General features: G+C 51.8%; 1 protein-coding gene across 2 annotated transcripts; it reads left to right on the plus strand.

Moving 5' to 3' along the window:
* The first annotated feature begins 227 nt into the window (after positions 1–227).
* On the plus strand, positions 228–19303 carry grp (serine/threonine-protein kinase grp). 2 transcript variants are annotated; one of them, XM_069500470.1, is made up of 6 exons: positions 228–363; positions 662–804; positions 8015–8559; positions 15965–16162; positions 16608–16756; positions 18518–19303. In XM_069500470.1, exons 2-6 carry the CDS (start codon positions 740–742, stop codon positions 18911–18913), a joined length of 1353 nt encoding a protein of 450 aa, XP_069356571.1. In that variant the 5' UTR covers positions 228–363; positions 662–739; the 3' UTR covers positions 18914–19303. The 2 variants fall into 2 exon arrangements, with proteins under 2 accessions (XP_069356571.1, XP_069356572.1); XM_069500471.1 differs by lacking the exon at positions 15965–16162.
* The last annotated feature ends 1075 nt before the right edge of the window (positions 19304–20378 follow it).

Consider the following 20378-nt stretch of genomic DNA (forward strand, 5'->3'; position numbering starts at 1 on the left):
TGTGTACTACCTCCGCGGCCCCCGCTTGGTAATACCAATGTTACCCATGTCTACTGTACATACTTTAAATATAATAATGATTAATTAATATTTTGGCCTTTTGCGCAAGATTTTCTTAAATATTGATCTATTTTCTATTCTTATTTCTGCTATTCAACGTACTTTTGGTTTAATTATATCTAATTTAATTTAAAATATCTTATAAAATCATTTCTGAACGTTTGTAGCCATTGATCTTTTCATTCGAAAAAAAGCCGATTGATACGATGGCGCGGTCGGGTTGGTCGACGATTGGTGAACGAATAATTTGTAGAGGAAAGGAAAAAGAAAAAATGGCAAAATGGTGTTGAAGTCGTTGAAAAGGTTAGTCGATCGCTTTATCGGACAATATTGGATTTGAAGAGGATTTAATCATCAACGTTCATCTTAAACCGTTCTACTCATTATTCGGCAAGCGACACCGTTATCGGGCGAGGCGGCCGCCCCGGGGCGACGGCCGCGTTCGGCACGGGCTTTGTTCGCCAGACTCCACGTGCCTTCCGCCATTTAGAATAATTTTTGGAACGATTTACTGCATATACTCGTCGAAATCGATCGCATCGGAATCGCCACGCGGTCGTCTGCTTCCTTTTTCTTATTTTTATCGAATTGTTGGCCACAGTTTACGGAAAAAAATGGACATCGGTGAAGGAGCGGCGTGGTCTGCCGGAGCCGGCTCGCGCTGAGGCGGGCGCGGCGCATGGCGGGCGAGTTCGTGGAGGGCTGGCTGGTGGCGCAGGTGCTGGGCGAGGGCGCCTACGGAGAGTGAGTGCGCTTTATATTTCCCACCTAACCTTAGCGCTAGGGCGAGTATGTTTTGCGAGTACGAAGGATGATAACAGCTGGTTAGAGGATGGCGCCTAGCTTGTCGTAAAAACAATGGCAGTGAATATCGTACTGAAAATATGCACCATCAGTTTAATACTATAATGTTAAGCATTGCATTGACTTTTATATTGTTTAAACCACATTTCGGTAAAAATATTGGATACAATTGTGTGTTACCATGAACAATAGTGAGTGTAAGTAAGGTCAGTGTAATGTAATACAAATTATGAACAGGATTCAATTGAATAACATGCTTGGAGCTTCGTAACTATCTATACCCTGTGGCCAACATGGTGGCCACTTGGAACAAGACATGTTCTACGGGGAGCCGTCACTTCAGTTGTGTAGAACTAGCCTCTTTGTATTGGCGTTGGCTGTGGTTTGGTTATGTGTTACATATTACTGATAACAAATTCATTTGGTAAATATACTGAATATGTGTTCTCAGGACACAAACTATCACAATTAGTGTTTAAAATGAACTAAACTAGGTTTTGTATGAATCACAATATAGTACTGAATCCATCACCACAGGACTGCAGCCGAGTCCTGAACTGAGGAGCTGTTACCGCTTCAGTGAAATACTTAAGTAGTTTATACAGACAAACACTCCTTCAGTTTCATTATTATGAATGTTGAGATGTATTGGGACTTGCCAGATTTGAGACTACATATTCATCATCATGGTGATCAACCCATCGCCGGCTCACTACAGAGCACGGCTCTCCTCTCTGTACACTGACTGAGTGCAGATTGGCAGGTTTCCTTGCGAAGTTATATTTGATTGGGGGCAAACCCCCACCAGCCCAACAGGAGGCAGAGGTCCAGCAAGTCTGCCAGCTCGGGTACAGATACCTGTCAGAAACTAATTATTGGAATTCAAGATCTCGATCACTTTGTACATCAATGCACATTTCACTTGTCCCTCACAATATGGGCATTTTTGGCAAAATATCTGGAGCCCTTATCTTCTATACTAGTTTACATGGTGGACCAGGAGCCCGGGCGAGCCAAACCTTCGTTTCTTTATAAAGCTGAAAGGTTCCCTGTAAATCGACAGTGGCATGCTTTTTACATACACTTGGGTTTTTACTTACACTTGGGATTCTGATTTTTTTTTAAATAGACTAGTGTTTGACTGCACTTACAACTGCATCTTCACCTGGTGGCAAGTGATGGTGCAGTGCATCATCACCTGGTGACAAGTGATGATGCAGTGCAAGTTGAACTCGCCTAGAAGATAGTCTAAAGTCAGCAGAAACTAGAGGCAGTTGTAAACACAAAGTGAAACAACGACACAACCACACGCACACGCACAGAGCACGCACGGCAACTACTGGGCCGCGTCGTGAGCACTTCGACAAGGACGTGGCCCACTGCTTGCACACACACACACGCTGCTACTGGGCCGCGTCGTGAGCACTTCGACAAGGACGTGGCCCACTGCTTGCACACACACACGCTGCTACTGGGCCGCGTCGTGAGCACTTCGACAAGGACGTGGCCCACTGCTTGCACACACACACACGCTTGGAAGCACATGCATGGTACCTCCTCCTAGTGTTGTGTCACAAGTCTGCTCAGCACCTATAATATTGTTTTGCCACCGACCGTTCCTGGATCCCACCATAACTTTAGCAGGCAGGAACCTTGCAGCATCAGGATTGAACAGTTAGATCCAGAAATTTTTAAGGAGCCATCTTGCAAACTTCTTTCTATTGAGTTAAAAATCGCGAATCTGTGGTTACATCATGAAAACTAAATATTATATTCATGAACAAATAATTAGTATTTTCAACCTTCCAAGGAACATTAATATACCGAGTGGGGCATCAAGTGAAATGAGTTTACCTGTACATTCTAAGGCAGATTTTTATTTATTTTTATGCTATAGTTTTTGATTTATCGTACAAAATGTTGAAAAAATGGACTCGGAGGTCGCGTCCGGTGCGCGAGCCTGTCTTGCACGGGGATAGGTGGTGTGCAGCAGTGACGTCACGCGGCGCGATCGTCGAGGCGGAACTGGCCGTGTGTCTGCGTCCTTGAGAGTGTGAGCACCTCGCGCGGTCAGTGCCGCCGCCGTCGCACGGGGATAGGTGGTGTGCAGCAGTGACGTCACGCGGCGCGATCGTCGAGGCGGAACTGGCCGTGTGTCTGCGTCCTTGAGAGTGTGAGCACCTCGCGCGGTCAGTGCCGCCGCCGTCGCACGGGGATAGGTGGTGTGCAGCAGTGACGTCACGCGGCGCGATCGTCGAGGCGGAACTGGCCGTGTGTCTGCGTCCTTGAGAGTGTGAGCACCTCGCGCGGTCAGTGCCGCCGCCGTCGCACGGGGATAGGTGGTGTGCAGCAGTGACGTCACGCGGCGCGATCGTCGAGGCGGAACTGGCCGTGTGTCTGCGTCCTTGAGAGTGTGAGCACCTCGCGCGGTCAGTGCCGCCGCCGTCGCAAGGGGATAGGTGGTGTGCAGCAGTGACGTCACGCGGCGCGATCGTCGAGGCGGAACTGGCCGTGTGCCTGCGTCCTTGAGAGTGTGAGCACCTCGCGCGGTCAGTGCCGCCGCCGTCGCACGGGGATAGGTGGTGTGCAGCAGTGACGTCACGCGGCGCGATCGTCGAGGCGGAACTGGCCGTGTGCCTGCGTCCTTGAGAGTGTGAGCACCTCGCGCGGTCAGTGCCGCCGCCGTCGCACGGGGATAGGTGGTGTGCAGCAGTGACGTCACGCGGCGCGATCGTCGAGGCGGAACTGGCCGTGTGCCTGCGTCCTTGAGAGTGTGAGCACCTCGCGCGGTCAGTGCCGCCGCCGTCGCACGGGGATAGGTGGTGTGCAGCAGTGACGTCACGCGGCGCGATCGTCGAGGCGGAACTGGCCGTGTGTCTGCGTCCTTGAGAGTGTGAGCACCTCGCGCGGTCAGTGCCGCCGCCGTCGCACGGGGATAGGTGGTGTGCAGCAGTGACGTCACGCGGCGCGATCGTCGAGGCGGAACTGGCCGTGTGCCGTCGCGCTGCTGCTCGTATCTACTCGTGTGGTGCGATCGTCGAGGCGGAACTGGCCGTGTGTCTGCGTCCTTGAGAGTGTGAGCACCTCGCGCGGTCAGTGCCGCCGCCGTCGCACGGGGATAGGTGGTGTGCAGCAGTGACGTCACGCGGCGCGATCGTCGAGGCGGAACTGGCCGTGTGCCGTCGCGCTGCTGCTCGTATCTACTCGTGTGGTGCGATCGTCGAGGCGGAACTGGCCGTGTGCCGTCGCGCTGCTGCTCGTATCTACTCGTGTGGTGCGATCGTCGAGGCGGAACTGGCCGTGTGCCGTCGCGCTGCTGCTCGTATCTACTCGTGTGGTGCGATCGTCGAGGCGGAACTGGCCGTGTGCCGTCGCGCTGCTGCTCGTATCTACTCGTGTGGTGCGATCGTCGAGGCGGAACTGGCCGTGTGCCGTCGCGCTGCTGCTCGTATCTACTCGTGTGGTGCGATCGTCGAGGCGGAACTGGCCGTGTGCCGTCGCGCTGCTGCTCGTATCTACTCGTGTGGTGCGATCGTCGAGGCGGAACTGGCCGTGTGCCGTCGCGCTGCTGCTCGTATCTACTCGTGTGGTGCGATCGTCGAGGCGGAACTGGCCGTGTGCCGTCGCGCTGCTGCTCGTATCTACTCGTGTGGTGCGATCGTCGAGGCGGAACTGGCCGTGTGCCGTCGCGCTGCTGCTCGTATCTACTCGTGTGGTGCGATCGTCGAGGCGGAACTGGCCGTGTGCCGTCGCGCTGCTGCTCGTATCTACTCGTGTGGTGCGATCGTCGAGGCGGAACTGGCCGTGTGCCGTCGCGCTGCTGCTCGTATCTACTCGTGTGGTGCGATCGTCGAGGCGGAACTGGCCGTGTGCCGTCGCGCTGCTGCTCGTATCTACTCGTGTGGTGCGATCGTCGAGGCGGAACTGGCCGTGTGCCGTCGCGCTGCTGCTCGTATCTACTCGTGTGGTGCGATCGTCGAGGCGGAACTGGCCGTGTGCCGTCGCGCTGCTGCTCGTATCTACTCGTGTGGTGCGATCGTCGAGGCGGAACTGGCCGTGTGCCGTCGCGCTGCTGCTCGTATCTACTCGTGTGGTGCGATCGTCGAGGCGGAACTGGCCGTGTGCCGTCGCGCTGCTGCTCGTATCTACTCGTGTGGTGCGATCGTCGAGGCGGAACTGGCCGTGTGCCGTCGCGCTGCTGCTCGTATCTACTCGTGTGGTGCGATCGTCGAGGCGGAACTGGCCGTGTGCCGTCGCGCTGCTGCTCGTATCTACTCGTGTGGTGCGATCGTCGAGGCGGAACTGGCCGTGTGCCGTCGCGCTGCTGCTCGTATCTACTCGTGTGGTGCGATCGTCGAGGCGGAACTGGCCGTGTGCCGTCGCGCTGCTGCTCGTATCTACTCGTGTGGTGCGATCGTCGAGGCGGAACTGGCCGTGTGCCGTCGCGCTGCTGCTCGTATCTACTCGTGTGGTGCGATCGTCGAGGCGGAACTGGCCGTGTGCCGTCGCGCTGCTGCTCGTATCTACTCGTGTGGTGCGATCGTCGAGGCGGAACTGGCCGTGTGCCGTCGCGCTGCTGCTCGTATCTACTCGTGTGGTGCGATCGTCGAGGCGGAACTGGCCGTGTGCCGTCGCGCTGCTGCTCGTATCTACTCGTGTGGTGCGATCGTCGAGGCGGAACTGGCCGTGTGCCGTCGCGCTGCTGCTCGTATCTACTCGTGTGGTGCGATCGTCGAGGCGGAACTGGCCGTGTGCCGTCGCGCTGCTGCTCGTATCTACTCGTGTGGTGCGATCGTCGAGGCGGAACTGGCCGTGTGCCGTCGCGCTGCTGCTCGTATCTACTCGTGTGGTGCGATCGTCGAGGCGGAACTGGCCGTGTGCCGTCGCGCTGCTGCTCGTATCTACTCGTGTGGTGCGATCGTCGAGGCGGAACTGGCCGTGTGCCGTCGCGCTGCTGCTCGTATCTACTCGTGTGGTGCGATCGTCGAGGCGGAACTGGCCGTGTGCCGTCGCGCTGCTGCTCGTATCTACTCGTGTGGTGCGATCGTCGAGGCGGAACTGGCCGTGTGCCGTCGCGCTGCTGCTCGTATCTACTCGTGTGGTGCGATCGTCGAGGCGGAACTGGCCGTGTGCCGTCGCGCTGCTGCTCGTATCTACTCGTGTGGTGCGATCGTCGAGGCGGAACTGGCCGTGTGCCGTCGCGCTGCTGCTCGTATCTACTCGTGTGGTGGTTACAACCAATGAGCAAAAGTCGTCGTTTTTGCTCACCCCACTGGGTGAGAAAGTGTTTTGAATTTAGAACACTCTGGATTCGGCATTTCTTCAGTTTGTTATCTCAAGAAACGTTCGAAAACTTTCTATGTAGTATTTTATATTGTATGGGGAGCCCCAAACACAGAATACATCTTACACTTACCAAGTTTCAACAGTATAGCTCTTATAGTTTCGGAAAAAAGTGGCTGTGACATACATCCAGACAGACATGACGAATCTACATATAAGGGTTCCGTTTTTTGCCTTTCGGCTACGGAACCCTAAAAAGAGAAAAAAAATAAGGATATAAAAAATCTGTTAAGTTACTGCCCCCGCCTAAGTTATCAAGATTCAGGAAATGTTTATAGTTAATCAATATTGTAGGTACCAAGCAACGACTTTATGCTTGGGCTCCAAGCCCCAACTCTTCAACCCTGATGATGTAGGGTACAGCACGAGTTATTCCCGTTGAGTCACACCCCCGTGTGTAACACTGAGACACAAGGTGCCAAAAATTTCAAAACATTCCCGTTGAGTAACACTGTTACACAACGGGAATTTTTTGAACTTGTTGGCACCTTGTGTCACACCTACATAAATACATATTATTGCGCGTGTATCAAGTATTAACTGATTGTGCACTTTTCCGGGATGTTATTTATTTATAAATCCAAGATGGCGGACATGAATTTTTTTTACAAAAAATTTACATGGGTGTCGTTTTTAGGGTTTTCGAGGGTGCTGAATTTGATGATGACATTTATTCTGAAATCCAAGATGGCGGACATAGATTTTTTTACAAAAAATTGACATGGGTGTCGTTTTCAGGGTTTTCGAGGGTGCTGAATTTGATGATGACATTTATTCTGAAATCCATAAAAGTAACTAGAAATCAAAGCGTGAAGCTCGCCCGACTTCAACATACATACACGTGTACAAACAAAAATTATTTTTTACTTTGTAGTGGTTTTGGAAGTCGGTTTTTAATATTCGGAAATATTTTTTTGATGATTCTTTTTGTTTGGGCTACACCATCCTACAAGTATGTATGTTTGGGCTACACCAACCTACAAGTATGTATGTTTGGGTTACACCAACCTACAAGTATGTATGTTTGGGCTACACCAACCTACAAGTATGTATGTTTGGGCTACACCAACCTACAAGTATGTATGTTTGGGCTACACCAACCTACAAGTATGTATGTTTGGGCTACACCAACCTACAAGTATGTATGTTTGGGTTACACCAACCTACAAGTATGTATGTTTGGGCTACACCAACCTACAAGTATGTATGTTTGGGCTACACCAACCTACAAGTATGTATGTTTGGGCTACACCAACCTACAAGTATGTATGTTTGGGCTACACCAACCTACAAGTATGTATGTTTGGGTTACACCAACCTACAAGTATGTATGTTTGGGCTACACCAACCTACAAGTATGTATGTTTGGGCTACACCAACCTACAAGTATGTATGTTTGGGCTACACCAACCTACAAGTATGTATGTTTGGGCTACACCAACCTACAAGTATGTATGTTTGGGCTACACCAACCTACAAATATGTATGACCTATCATACTTCAGAGGTGGTTCCATTACAGTTTGGTGAAGATCTGATGAATATCTTCAGAGATGGAGAACGGAACACCTCAATGGACAAGAGTTAATTGGTCGCGATCAGTGTAACAGTTTAGTAAGCGGTAGAGTGTTTAATCAGGCATAGCATATTCTAGTACAATGGAGCCACTCAAAATTGTGTAATAAAATATTCAAAAAAAATAAACAACGACTGCAATAACTACACACTGAAAGTGGTGCCAATGTGGAGTCACAAAACAAGATGCAGAGTAGTTGGACGCTTCGTGCGGCTAATTGTGCACTGTGCAGGGTGCGGCTGCTGGTGCACTCGGCGACGGGCGCGTGCGTGGCGCTGAAGGCGGTGCGCGCCGAGGCGGAGGCGGCGGGCGAGGCGCGCGAGGCGGCGCTGCACCGCGCGCTGCGCCACCCGCACGTGCTGCGCTGCCTGGGCGCGCGGCGCCACGGCGCGCTGCACTACCTGTTCCTGGAGTACGCGCAGGGCGGCGAGCTGTTCGACCGCATCGAGCCCGACCGCGGCATGCCGGCGCCGCGCGCGCGCCGCTACGCGCGCCAGCTGCTGGCCGGCCTGCGCTACCTGCACGCGCGCGGCGTGGCGCACCGCGACCTCAAGCCCGAGAACCTGCTGCTGGACGCGCGCGACCGCCTCAAGATCTCCGACTTCGGCATGGCGACGCTGTTCCGCGTGGGCGCGCGCGAGCGGCGCCTGGCGCGCGTGTGCGGCACGCTGCCCTACGCCGCGCCCGAGGTGCTGACGGCGCCGCGCGCGCCCTACCGCGCGCCGCCCGCCGACGTGTGGAGCGCCGCGCTCGTGCTGCTCGCGATGCTCGCCGGCGGTCAGTACGCACTACGCAGACATATATACGCTATATTCATATGTTATTTACTGTGTTATTATTTTTGTTGGTCACGGTTTTTTTCTGGAGAAAGATGGTTTGACACATTCGGAAGATACTAAATACTGTGAAGGTAATGAATACCTTTTCATGCAATAGTTTCATAAAATACTATTATCGCCCGTGTGATAAAAGTCTTCTTAATAGTTTTAATAGCGAGCGATGAAGTAAGAGCCCCTTTACTAACAAATGTAATGTAAGTACATTGTAGGTAATAGTTTGTTCTCCCACTCTCGCTCGGAATCGGCGACTTTACTGAAGGGGCGATGTCACTACAGAGGACTGTAAAGGTTCGTACGCACCTGAGCGGCGCGGCGCGGCGCTTCAGTCCGACTGCAGAACGCGTCACCTCAGGCCGCTCGACGGTGCCTACCGCACTACAACTTCAGTACGCGGCACCTCGCGTCACTTGCGCGTCACTTTTATACCCGTTCGCGTACGAGCGCGAAGCGCCGCGCCGCGCCGCTGGGTATGTCGCACTAGCGTCACTGCACTGCGCGTCGCTTCGCTGCGCTTCAAAATATTCTCTCCAGCCGTGCCGCGCGGCAACGCGCGGTGAAGCGCTGTGCAGCGCCGCTCTAGTGCGATATGCGCCATACAAAATGATAGAAATGATATTTTGAAGCTCTGTGCCGCGACGTGCAGCTCGCTGAAGCGCCGCGCCGCGCCGCTCAGGTGCGTACGAACCTTTAGCGGGTCTTCACTGGCCGCACGCCAGCAGGTTCCAAGAGGACTGTTAGCGGGTCTTCACTGGCCGCACGCCAGCAGGTTCCAAGAGGACTGTTAGCGGGTCTTCACTGGCCGCACGCCAGCAAGTTCCAAGAGGACTGTTAGCGGGTCTTCACTGGCCGCACGCCAGCAGGTTCCAAGAGGACTGTTAGCGGGTCTTCACTGGCCGCACGCCAGCAGGTTCCAAGAGGACTGTTAGCGGGTCTTCACTGGCCGCACGCCAGCAAGTTCCAAGAGGACTGTTAGCGGGTCTTCACTGGCCGCACGCCAGCAGGTTCCAAGAGGACTGTTAGCGGGTCTTCACTGGCCGCACGCCAGCAGGTTCCAAGAGGACTGTTAGCGGGTCTTCACTGGCCGCACGCCAGCAAGTTCCAAGAGGACTGTTAGCGGGTCTTCACTGGCCGCACGCCAGCAGGTTCCAAGAGGACTGTTAGCGGGTCTTCACTGGCCGCACGCCAGCAGGTTCCAAGAGGACTGTTAGCGGGTCTTCACTGGCCGCACGCCAGCAGGTTCCAAGAGGACTGTTAGCGGGTCTTCACTGGCCGCACGCCAGCAGGTTCCAAGAGGACTGTTAGCGGGTCTTCACTGGCCGCACGCCAGCAAGTTCCAAGAGGACTGTTAGCGGGTCTTCACTGGCCGCACGCCAGCAGGTTCCAAGAGGACTGTTAGCGGGTCTTCACTGGCCGCACGCCAGCAGGTTCCAAGAGGACTGTTAGCGGGTCTTCACTGGCCGCACGCCAGCAGGTTCCAAGAGGACTGTTAGCGGGTCTTCACTGGCCGCACGCCAGCAGGTTCCAAGAGGACTGTTAGCGGGTCTTCACTGGCCGCACGCCAGCAGGTTCCAAGAGGACTGTTAGCGGGTCTTCACTGGCCGCACGCCAGCAGGTTCCAAGAGGACTGTTAGCGGGTCTTCACTGGCCGCACGCCAGCAGGTTCCAAGAGGACTGTTAGCGGGTCTTCACTGGCCGCACGCCAGCAGGTTCCAAGAGGACTGTTAGCGGGTCTTCACTGGCCGCACGCCAGCAGGTTCCAAGAGGACTGTTAGCGGGTCTTCACTGGCCGCACGCCAGCAGGTTCCAAGAGGACTGTTAGCGGGTCTTCACTGGCCGCACGCCAGCAGGTTCCAAGAGGACTGTTAGCGGGTCTTCACTGGCCGCACGCCAGCAGGTTCCAAGAGGACTGTTAGCGGGTCTTCACTGGCCGCACGCCAGCAGGTTCCAAGAGGACTGTTAGCGGGTCTTCACTGGCCGCACGCCAGCAGGTTCCAAGAGGACTGTTAGCGGGTCTTCACTGGCCGCACGCCAGCAAGTTCCAAGAGGACTGTTAGCGGGTCTTCACTGGCCGCACGCCAGCAAGTTCCAAGAGGACTGTTAGCGGGTCTTCACTGGCCGCACGCCAGCAAGTTCCAAGAGGACTGTTAGCGGGTCTTCACTGGCCGCACGCCAGCAAGTTCCAAGAGGACTGTTAGCGGGTCTTCACTGGCCGCACGCCAGCAGGTTCCAAGAGGACTGTTAGCGGGTCTTCACTGGCCGCACGCCAGCAGGTTCCAAGAGGACTGTTAGCGGGTCTTCACTGGCCGCACGCCAGCAGGTTCCAAGAGGACTGTTAGCGGGTCTTCACTGGCCGCACGCCAGCAGGTTCCAAGAGGACTGTTAGCGGGTCTTCACTGGCCGCACGCCAGCAAGTTCCAAGAGGACTGTTAGCGGGTCTTCACTGGCCGCACGCCAGCAAGTTCCAAGAGGACTGTTAGCGGGTCTTCACTGGCCGCACGCCAGCAAGTTCCAAGAGGACTGTTAGCGGGTCTTCACTGGCCGCACGCCAGCAAGTTCCAAGAGGACTGTTAGCGGGTCTTCACTGGCCGCACGCCAGCATCTTTTTTAAATAATTTTTAATAGTTTTTATAATTAGGTATAATTTTTTTGGTTTTTTTATCATTATTACTTTTTCAATAATACATAATTTAGTAATTTAGAAATAATAATAATTTGTTTATTTGTGTCTGTATATGCTTGAATATCTCATATGAGCTTCGTCTCTGCCACTCACACCTGTATGACGATGTGTTACATATCAGCTGATGTGCTCGGCGACGTTCGGCCGGGGACAGGTAACAGACAAACAGGAGGTACTTTCGCATTTATATTAATGTTATCATTTTCTGCTGTTTCTAGAAATACAATTATTTTGTGTAATGTTCCAAAAATATTGTTTAGCATGTTGTGTATCCCAATGTAATATGTGTGTGTGTGTCGGATGCGGGGGGCGGGGCGGGGCGGGGCGGGGCGCGGGCCGCATCTTTGGTATCCTAGCTGTAGGCGTGCTGCGGCCTAAAGTTATGGTACCGAAGTTACGGCGCGCGCTGCGGCGACGGCGCGGAGTGGAGTGGAGTGGAGCTGAGTGGAGCGGAGCGGAGCTACCCACGTGCACATGCCATTCTAGTGTTGGACACCGAACGTGGATTTAGTTCCGAGGCTACTACTTACCTACTTATTCAGCCTTGTAACAGTTAAAGCGAGACAGTTGTATACAGGGTGTAACCAGAACGCTAGCAAAACTTAGCGTTATTGTTATACTACCTAAACACAATCCAATACCAATAACTTTGCCTCATTTTGCAGTTTTAGTGATTTGGTATTTTTCAAACCCGCAATGTATAGTGTGCAACACTCAGGTTGATGCCCCGCCTACGAAGCGGAATTGACTCCGCGTGGCCTACTTACGCAATCAGATGTTTTATTTGCATTATATGTATTTAGTTCTTGTTTGTGTAGTTGTAAGTTTTCTTTTTGTGTAACCTGTTGATTGTCCTTGCAAATAAAAAAAATTAAATTAAAAATTTATTAAATTGATTTTAATATAACTGAACTAGCTTCTGCCCGCGGCTTCGCCCGCGTGGCCTACAGGAAACAAATGGCATTTTTTTTCAGAAACAAACATTATAACATCAGGACACGCACTCTGAACAGCACCGAATAACACATATAACCTTCCAACCCCCATTTCACTCCTTTAGTGGGGGGGGGGGTTTCTCATAGTCGTTTCTTAGCTGACACCTAACCTCAAGAAAAAACCTACTTTCCAAATTTCAAGTCAATTATAATATCAATAATTAAAACTTTCCCATACAAACTTACATCCCCTATTTTACCACCCTTATGGGCGAATTTTCCAAAAATCCTGAAACACGTATTTCTTCATTTGTGACCGAAAACCAAATACCAATTTTCATGCAAATGACCGACTTTCATACAAACTTCCATCCCCCATTTAACCCACTTAGGGGTGGAATTTCGAAAAATCCTTTCTTATTGGATACCTACTCTTTACAAAGAATAGACCCTCCAAATTTCATGTCTTTAGGACCAGCGGTTTAGGCGGTGCGTTGATATCTATGTCAGTCAGTCAGTCAGTCAGTCAGGACTTTGAATTTTATATAATATATAGATGTATTCAGTATTTATAACAAGCTATCTGCATTGTACATGTCAGCCATGTGTGTGTGTGAAACAGTAACTAATAACCAAACTTGCACATTTGTAACATTGTGGTCTAGTCTACACTCTAGGTCTAGGATGTTATGTCTTACGTATTTATAACAAGCTATCTGCATTGTACATGACAGCCATGTGTGTGTGTGAAACAGTAACTAATAACCAAACTTGCACATTTGTAACATTGTGGTCTAGTCTACACTCTAGGTCTAGGATGTTATGTCTTACGTATTTATAACAAGCTATCTGCATTGTACATGTCAGCCATGTGTGTGTGTGAAACAGTAACTAATAACCAAACTTGCACATTTGTAACATTGTGGTCTAGTCTACACTCTAGGTCTAGGATGTTATGTCTTACGTATTTATAACAAGCTATCTGCATTGTACATGTCAGCCATGTGTGTGTGTGAAACAGTAACTAATAACCAAACTTGCACATTTGTAACATTGTGGTCTAGTCTACACTCTAGGTCTAGGATGTTATGTCTTACGTATTTATAACAAGCTATCTGCATTGTACATGTCAGCCATGTGTGTGTGTGAAACAGTAACTAATAACCAAACTTGCACATTTGTAACATTGTGGTCTAGTCTACACTCTAGGTCTAGGATGTTATGTCTTACGTATTTATAACAAGCTATCTGCATTGTACATGTCAGCCATGTGTGTGTGTGAAACAGTAACTAATAACCAAACTTGCACATTTGTAACATTGTGGTGTACTCTAGACTCTAGGATGTTATGTAAATACGGAAGGTATTTAGAGACATCAAATCTTGATTCAAACTCAGTAGCTTATATTTTGACTGTGTGTGTGTGTTAGTTGTGCACCGATTTGTGCAGGATTTGTGACCGATGGGGACTACTAGTCAAATCGGCGATTTATTATCAAACGTCGAAACGCTCGCTTAGTATGGCAGTTTGTGTGAAATACACAGGTGTGACGTCATAAACATTTGACTAGGGATTGCAATCCCGCAAAACGGGATCCGGCATTCCCGCGGGATCCCGCTCCACTTAATAATCTGCTGGATCCCGCACCTTCAAAACGCAGATCCGCGGATCCCGCAAATTTAAATTTACCGCTAAAACATTGGTGAAGTTTTGCGTAAGAAAGCGAGTGGCTCGAGTACGACGTTGCCGTTTCGCAGTGGCGGGGGCGGGCGGGCGGCTTCGTGTCAGTTTCACATAGACTCACCGTGCGCTTCGCGCGTCGTTTTACATTTAAAAATTAAGGTCTAATAAGGCTGATTACTAATTACTCGTACTTAATTATAATTTCATTGTTATTTTGTTAGAAAGCAAATAATTTTTGTTGCATAATGTAAGACATGTTTAATAGGCTACTTGACTCATATCTAATTTCGTCCAATAAATTATTATTTATTATAGTATTTTGCTTAAGACAACGAAATATATCAATAACAATTATTAAAAACGCAGGATGGATATATAAATCCAATTTGAAAAAAGACAGTTTTTATTTTTATTTGAAACGCAGAAAACGCTGTCAGCCATGATGTGACGTCATTAAATATGTAAACAAAGAAATGTCATCCCTATGTCACGGAAGTTTATGCTGTTGTTTACAAATGCATGACGTCAGAGCACAGATAATCAATAGGCCAAACATGGCCGACAGTGTTTTCAGCTGTCTATGAAAAATATATTTTTAAATTAAAGTTTTACGGTTTTTAGGGCGTAAAAAAATATAGTGTTAATTTTTTTGATCTAACAGGACAAATATTAACCATTTAAGACCAACTTAAAAAAAGTGTCAACTAGCCTATTAATAATACTTGATCTTTTAAACAAAAACCTGTAATTTCAATTCGATTTTATAACATAATTTTAAATAAGATAATATTAAAATGGTTAGCAAACTTAGTACAGTAAAGTAAAATGGTTAGCAAACTAAGTACAGTAAAGTAAGTTAAACAAAAGTAACAGTGCATGTGGATTTCACGAAGAAGGCCGTCTATTTGATAATTCCAAATAAATAATTAAATTTTGACGTTCGGCGTCGCTCGTACCGAGTGGAGCGGTGTTATTCCCGTTGAGTCACACCCCCGTGTGTAACACTGGGACACAAGGTGCCACCAATTTCAAAACATTCCCGTTGAGTAACACTGTTACTTAACGGGAATTTTTGAAATTGTTGGCACCTTGTGTCACAACTACATAAATACATATTATTGCGCGTGTAACGAATATTAACTGAATGTGCACTTTTCCGGGATGTTATTTATTTTCAAATCCAAGATGGCGGATGAGAACTATTTACAAAAAATTAGACATGGGTGTCGTTTTCAGGGTTTTCGAGGACCGTGAATTTGATGATGACATTTATTTTGAAATCCAAGATGGCGGATGAGAACTATTTACAAAATATTAGATGGGTGTCGTTTTCAGGGTTTTCAATTCAATTCAATTCCCAATTATTGGCTTTTAGGTGTGCCAGCTGGGCACAGAGTGTTTCGCCAGTGTCACGTTCAGGGTTTTCGAGGACGCTGAATTTGATGATGACATTTATTTTTAAATCCAAGATGGCGGATGGGAACTATTTACAAAATATTAGACATGGGTGTCGTTTTCAGGATTTTCGAAGACGCTGAATTTGATGATGACATTTGTTTTCAAACCCAAGGTGGCGGATGAGAACTATTTACAAAATATTAGACATGGGTGTCGTGTCGTTTTCAGGGTTTACGAGGACGCTGAATTTGATGATGACATTTATTTTCAAATCACATTAACTCGTCTACCCTGATGATGCAGGGTAACTTGAATATATGTTTTAAATTAGTATTTATTATTGTCCCATGTCTAATATTTTGTAAATAGTTCTCATCCACCATCTTGGATTTGAAAATAAATAACATCCCGGAAAAGTGCACATTCAGTTAATACTCGTTACACGCGCAATAATATGTATTTATGTAGGTGTGACACAAGGTGCCAACAATTTCAAAAAATTACTTGAAATTGTTTTGAAATTGGTGGGGGTTATTCCCGTTGGGTCACACCCCCGTGTGTAACACTGACACAAGATGCCAACAATTTCAAAACATTTTTTTGAAATTGTTGGAGCGGCTTATTGTGACGCGCCTCGTGTCCGCAGAGCTGCCGTGGGAGCGCGCGAGCGACGACGACGCGCGCTTCGCGGCGTGGAGCGCGCGCGGCGGCGACGGCGCGCGCGTGTGGCGCAAGGCGGGCGGCGCGCTGCCGGCGCTGCGCCGCGCGCTGTGCCCCCGCGCCGCGCGCCGCGCCACGCTCGACGAGCTGCTCGCCGAGCGCTGGCTGGCGAGCGCCGACGACGGTGAGACCGATACCTACACCTGTTGCTGAACTTTCCTCGTGTGTTTTAACGATTTGTTCGGCAGGCGCGGCTCTCGATCGTCCGCCGAGGGGAGTCCGCGCGGCCGCCTCAGGTACTAGGTGACTCTGAGTGGCTCGGTCTCAGAGGCGCCTCGTGCCTCAGCGCGGCCGCGCGGCTCGGCACTGCGCGGCGCGGCGCGGCTCGGCGCGGCGCTTTGGCAATTTAGCTCCATGACGTGTCGAAGGCTCATAAAGCTAGATTACCAAAGCACTGCGCCGCTGCACTGCCAGCGATGGGGCGTGTCCAGCTGTTGTCTACTCGCTGTACCCGTGTTGTGTGTGATGTATTATGACGTAGTAATGTAGTCTTATCAATTTACGTGTATTGTAATTATCTTCGCACACCATATCGATTGAACTGCAACTCGCCCCGCGTGTGCACGCAGAGAGCTCGGACGCGCGTCGCGCGTGGAGCTCGCAACCGCTGCCGGGCGCGACGCCGGCGCGCGCGCTCACCGCCGCCGACATGGACGCCATGCTGAGCTCCTCGCAGCCCGCCACCGCAGACGACCTGCTGCTGGCCACGCCCGACCAGGTACGTACGGAGACTATATGCCGCCGCCGACATGGACGCCATGCTGAGCTCCTCGCAGCCCGCCACCGCAGACGACCTGCTGCTGGCCACGCCCGACCAGGTACGTACGGAGACTATATGCCGCCGCCGACATGGACGCCATGCTGAGCTCCTCGCAGCCCGCCACCGCAGACGACCTGCTGCTGGCCACGCCCGACCAGGTACGTACGGAGACTATATGCCGCCGCCGACATGGACGCCATGCTGAGCTCCTCGCAGCCCGCCACCGCAGACGACCTGCTGCTGGCCACGCCCGACCAGGTACGTACGGAGACTATATGCCGCCGCCGACATGGACGCCATGCTGAGCTCCTCGCAGCCCGCCACCGCAGACGACCTGCTGCTGGCCACGCCCGACCAGGTACGTACGGAGACTATATGCCGCCGCCGACATGGACGCCATGCTGAGCTCCTCGCAGCCCGCCACCGCAGACGACCTGCTGCTGGCCACGCCCGACCAGGTACGTACGGAGACTATATGCCGCCGCCGACATGGACGCCATGCTGAGCTCCTCGCAGCCCGCCACCGCAGACGACCTGCTGCTGGCCACGCCCGACCAGGTACGTACGGAGACTATATGCCGCCGCCGACATGGACGCCATGCTGAGCTCCTCGCAGCCCGCCACCGCAGACGACCTGCTGCTGGCCACGCCCGACCAGGTACGTACGGAGACTATATGCCGCCGCCGACATGGACGCCATGCTGAGCTCCTCGCAGCCCGCCACCGCAGACGACCTGCTGCTGGCCACGCCCGACCAGGTACGTACGGAGACTATATGCCGCCGCCGACATGGACGCCATGCTGAGCTCCTCGCAGCCCGCCACCGCAGACGACCTGCTGCTGGCCACGCCCGACCAGGTACGTACGGAGACTATATGCCGCCGCCGACATGGACGCCATGCTGAGCTCCTCGCAGCCCGCCACCGCAGACGACCTGCTGCTGGCCACGCCCGACCAGGTACGTACGGAGACTATATGCCGCCGCCGACATGGACGCCATGCTGAGCTCCTCGCAGCCCGCCACCGCAGACGACCTGCTGCTGGCCACGCCCGACCAGGTACGTACGGAGACTATATGCCGCCGCCGACATGGACGCCATGCTGAGCTCCTCGCAGCCCGCCACCGCAGACGACCTGCTGCTGGCCACGCCCGACCAGGTACGTACGGAGACTATATGCCGCCGCCGACATGGACGCCATGCTGAGCTCCTCGCAGCCCGCCACCGCAGACGACCTGCTGCTGGCCACGCCCGACCAGGTACGTACGGAGACTATATGCCGCCGCCGACATGGACGCCATGCTGAGCTCCTCGCAGCCCGCCACCGCAGACGACCTGCTGCTGGCCACGCCCGACCAGGTACGTACGGAGACTATATGCCGCCGCCGACATGGACGCCATGCTGAGCTCCTCGCAGCCCGCCACCGCAGACGACCTGCTGCTGGCCACGCCCGACCAGGTACGTACGGAGACTATATGCCGCCGCCGACATGGACGCCATGCTGAGCTCCTCGCAGCCCGCCACCGCAGACGACCTGCTGCTGGCCACGCCCGACCAGGTACGTACGGAGACTATATGCCGCCGCCGGGCGACATCGACAGCATCAAGCAGACATCGCAAAAGGTCTAAATGTTTGACTCGAGCACAAATGTACGTGCTTGACTTCAAGCCGCTTGACAGTGTCGGAACGCCGTCGCATTGAACGTGCCGTCGTTGCAGGGTACGCCGGGCGACGCGCTGGCGCGCCTCGTGCGGCGCATGACGCGCGTGTGGCTGCGCTGCGACGCGGCCGCCGCGCTGGCCGCGTTGGGCGCCGTGCTGGACGCGCAGCGCGCGCCGTGGCGCCGCGTGGCGGGCGGCGCGCTGGCCATCGAGTGCGGCGGCGGCGTGGAGATGCGCGCGCGCGCGCTGCCGGTGGCGTGCGGCGCGGGCGACGCGCGCTCGCTGCTGGAGTTCCGGCGCTCGCGCGGCTGCGGGCTCGCCTTCAAGCGCCGCTACGTGCGGCTGCGCGACGCGCTGCTGGCCGCCGCGCCGCGCGCGCCGCCGCCGCCCGGCCTGGAGCCCGATCTCATGGACGCCGATGCCGATGTTGATACGAGCAGAGCGTCGCTATGAGTTGCACCTTATGAGCCTTGTTCTAACGCTCAAATTCGTCCACGTTTCCAGACAGTCTCCGCGTGAAAACCTTGTAAAGTTGAAATCGGTGCTACTACATTTTCCACCCTAAATCGTGGGCATTTAGGTCCATTTTACTTTGACGACGTTGTAGTGTTGGAATCCCATGGACGCCACCTCGCCAGTCGCACCGACCGGACTGACAGACAACTCTGGGTAACTGAGCCGCCTGTGATCGATAGTTGTATTGTGTGCTTGTGTGTCACGAACTACGATTGTTTGGGAAATGAATGTCGTTTTATAATTAGATACGTGTTAACTATTGTTTGATTAATGACAATTATTATTTAAAAAAACGTGTGTGTATGAATTAAAATTTATTTTAATACATTTCACTTTTTCAATGAATCCATCACCAAATATTTGTGTATATACGAGGGTCATTCAATAAGTAAAGAGACAAACTCTATAATTTTAAAACTATTCAATGAATGTGTACAATCTTTTCAGGGGTGTTAGTTGGCACCCTTGGGATATGCTCTGGTCAGCTATTTCATCATTTTATGTCAACATAACCTCCAAATTTTAGTTCACCTTCACCACGGCAAGTCCACTAGAAGATTGCACCGTAGAAGAGTAGCGCTGTCATTATATTTTTAGTCGCAGAGGGAAGGTGTAAAACCAAGTGAATTTTTTTCTAGAATGTTGATACAGTACGGTAAAAGTTGTATGAACCGTGCGAATGTTTACAAGTGGGTACGGTTTAAAAGTGGCCGAACAAGTGTAGGTGATGAACCCTGATGTGGACGTCCAGTGGAAGTTTCTGGTCCCTCGTTGGAATCGAGGATTGACGGACTTATTCGTGATAACAGAAGAATGACTGTTGAAATGATAGCTGAGGAAGTTCAAGTAAGTGTTGGAACTGTTCACAATGTCATTCAGAACAATTTAAACCGTTTTTGAGCTATAGCCATTTGTCTCTACTTATTAAATGACCCTTGTATTAATATTTAAATAATCCTTTACACTTGGCACTCGAATGACATTGACAGGGAGGCATCCCTCCACCTCCCGGCCCCACCAACCTCGCGGTAATACCTATGGGCCGAATCGCGGGAGGGCGCCCGTTCGGTACTTGATCTTGGCGTTTTCCGATTGACAGGGGGGCGCTGTTGGAGAACAAAGGCTTAGATTACTATTCAAACTAGAACAAAGGGGACACTTGACGGCAACGTTAGTTCCGATTTTCGCCACGCGCCAAGATAGCCTTGTCGCACTGTACATCACTTTCTACCGCGTCTATCTGGGGTTATTCCCGTTGAGTCGCACCCCCGTGTGTAACACTGGCCAACAATTTCAAAACATTCCCGTTGAGTAACACTGTTACACAACGGGAATTTTTTGAACTTGTTGGCACCTTGTGTCACACCTACATAAATACATATTATTGCGCGTGTATCAAGTA

The sequence above is a fragment of the Maniola hyperantus genome, chromosome 8, assembly GCF_902806685.2.
Source record: "Maniola hyperantus chromosome 8, iAphHyp1.2, whole genome shotgun sequence".
NCBI classification, from domain to species: Eukaryota; Metazoa; Arthropoda; class Insecta; order Lepidoptera; family Nymphalidae; genus Maniola; species Maniola hyperantus.

What these genes read in the sequence shown, in the direction of transcription:
- grp (XM_069500470.1), top strand. Translation starts at nt 740, where the DNA reads ATGGCGGGCGAGTTCGTGGAGGGCTGGCTGGTGGCGCAGGTGCTGGGC. An exon ending in GCTGGCGAGCGCCGACGACG is followed by an intron (nt 16,163 to 16,607) that starts GTGAGACCGATA and finishes GTGTGCACGCAG; the next exon opens with AGAGCTCGGACGCGCGTCGC. An exon ending in TGCTGGCCACGCCCGACCAG is followed by an intron (nt 16,757 to 18,517) that starts GTACGTACGGAG and finishes CCGTCGTTGCAG; the next exon opens with GGTACGCCGGGCGACGCGCT.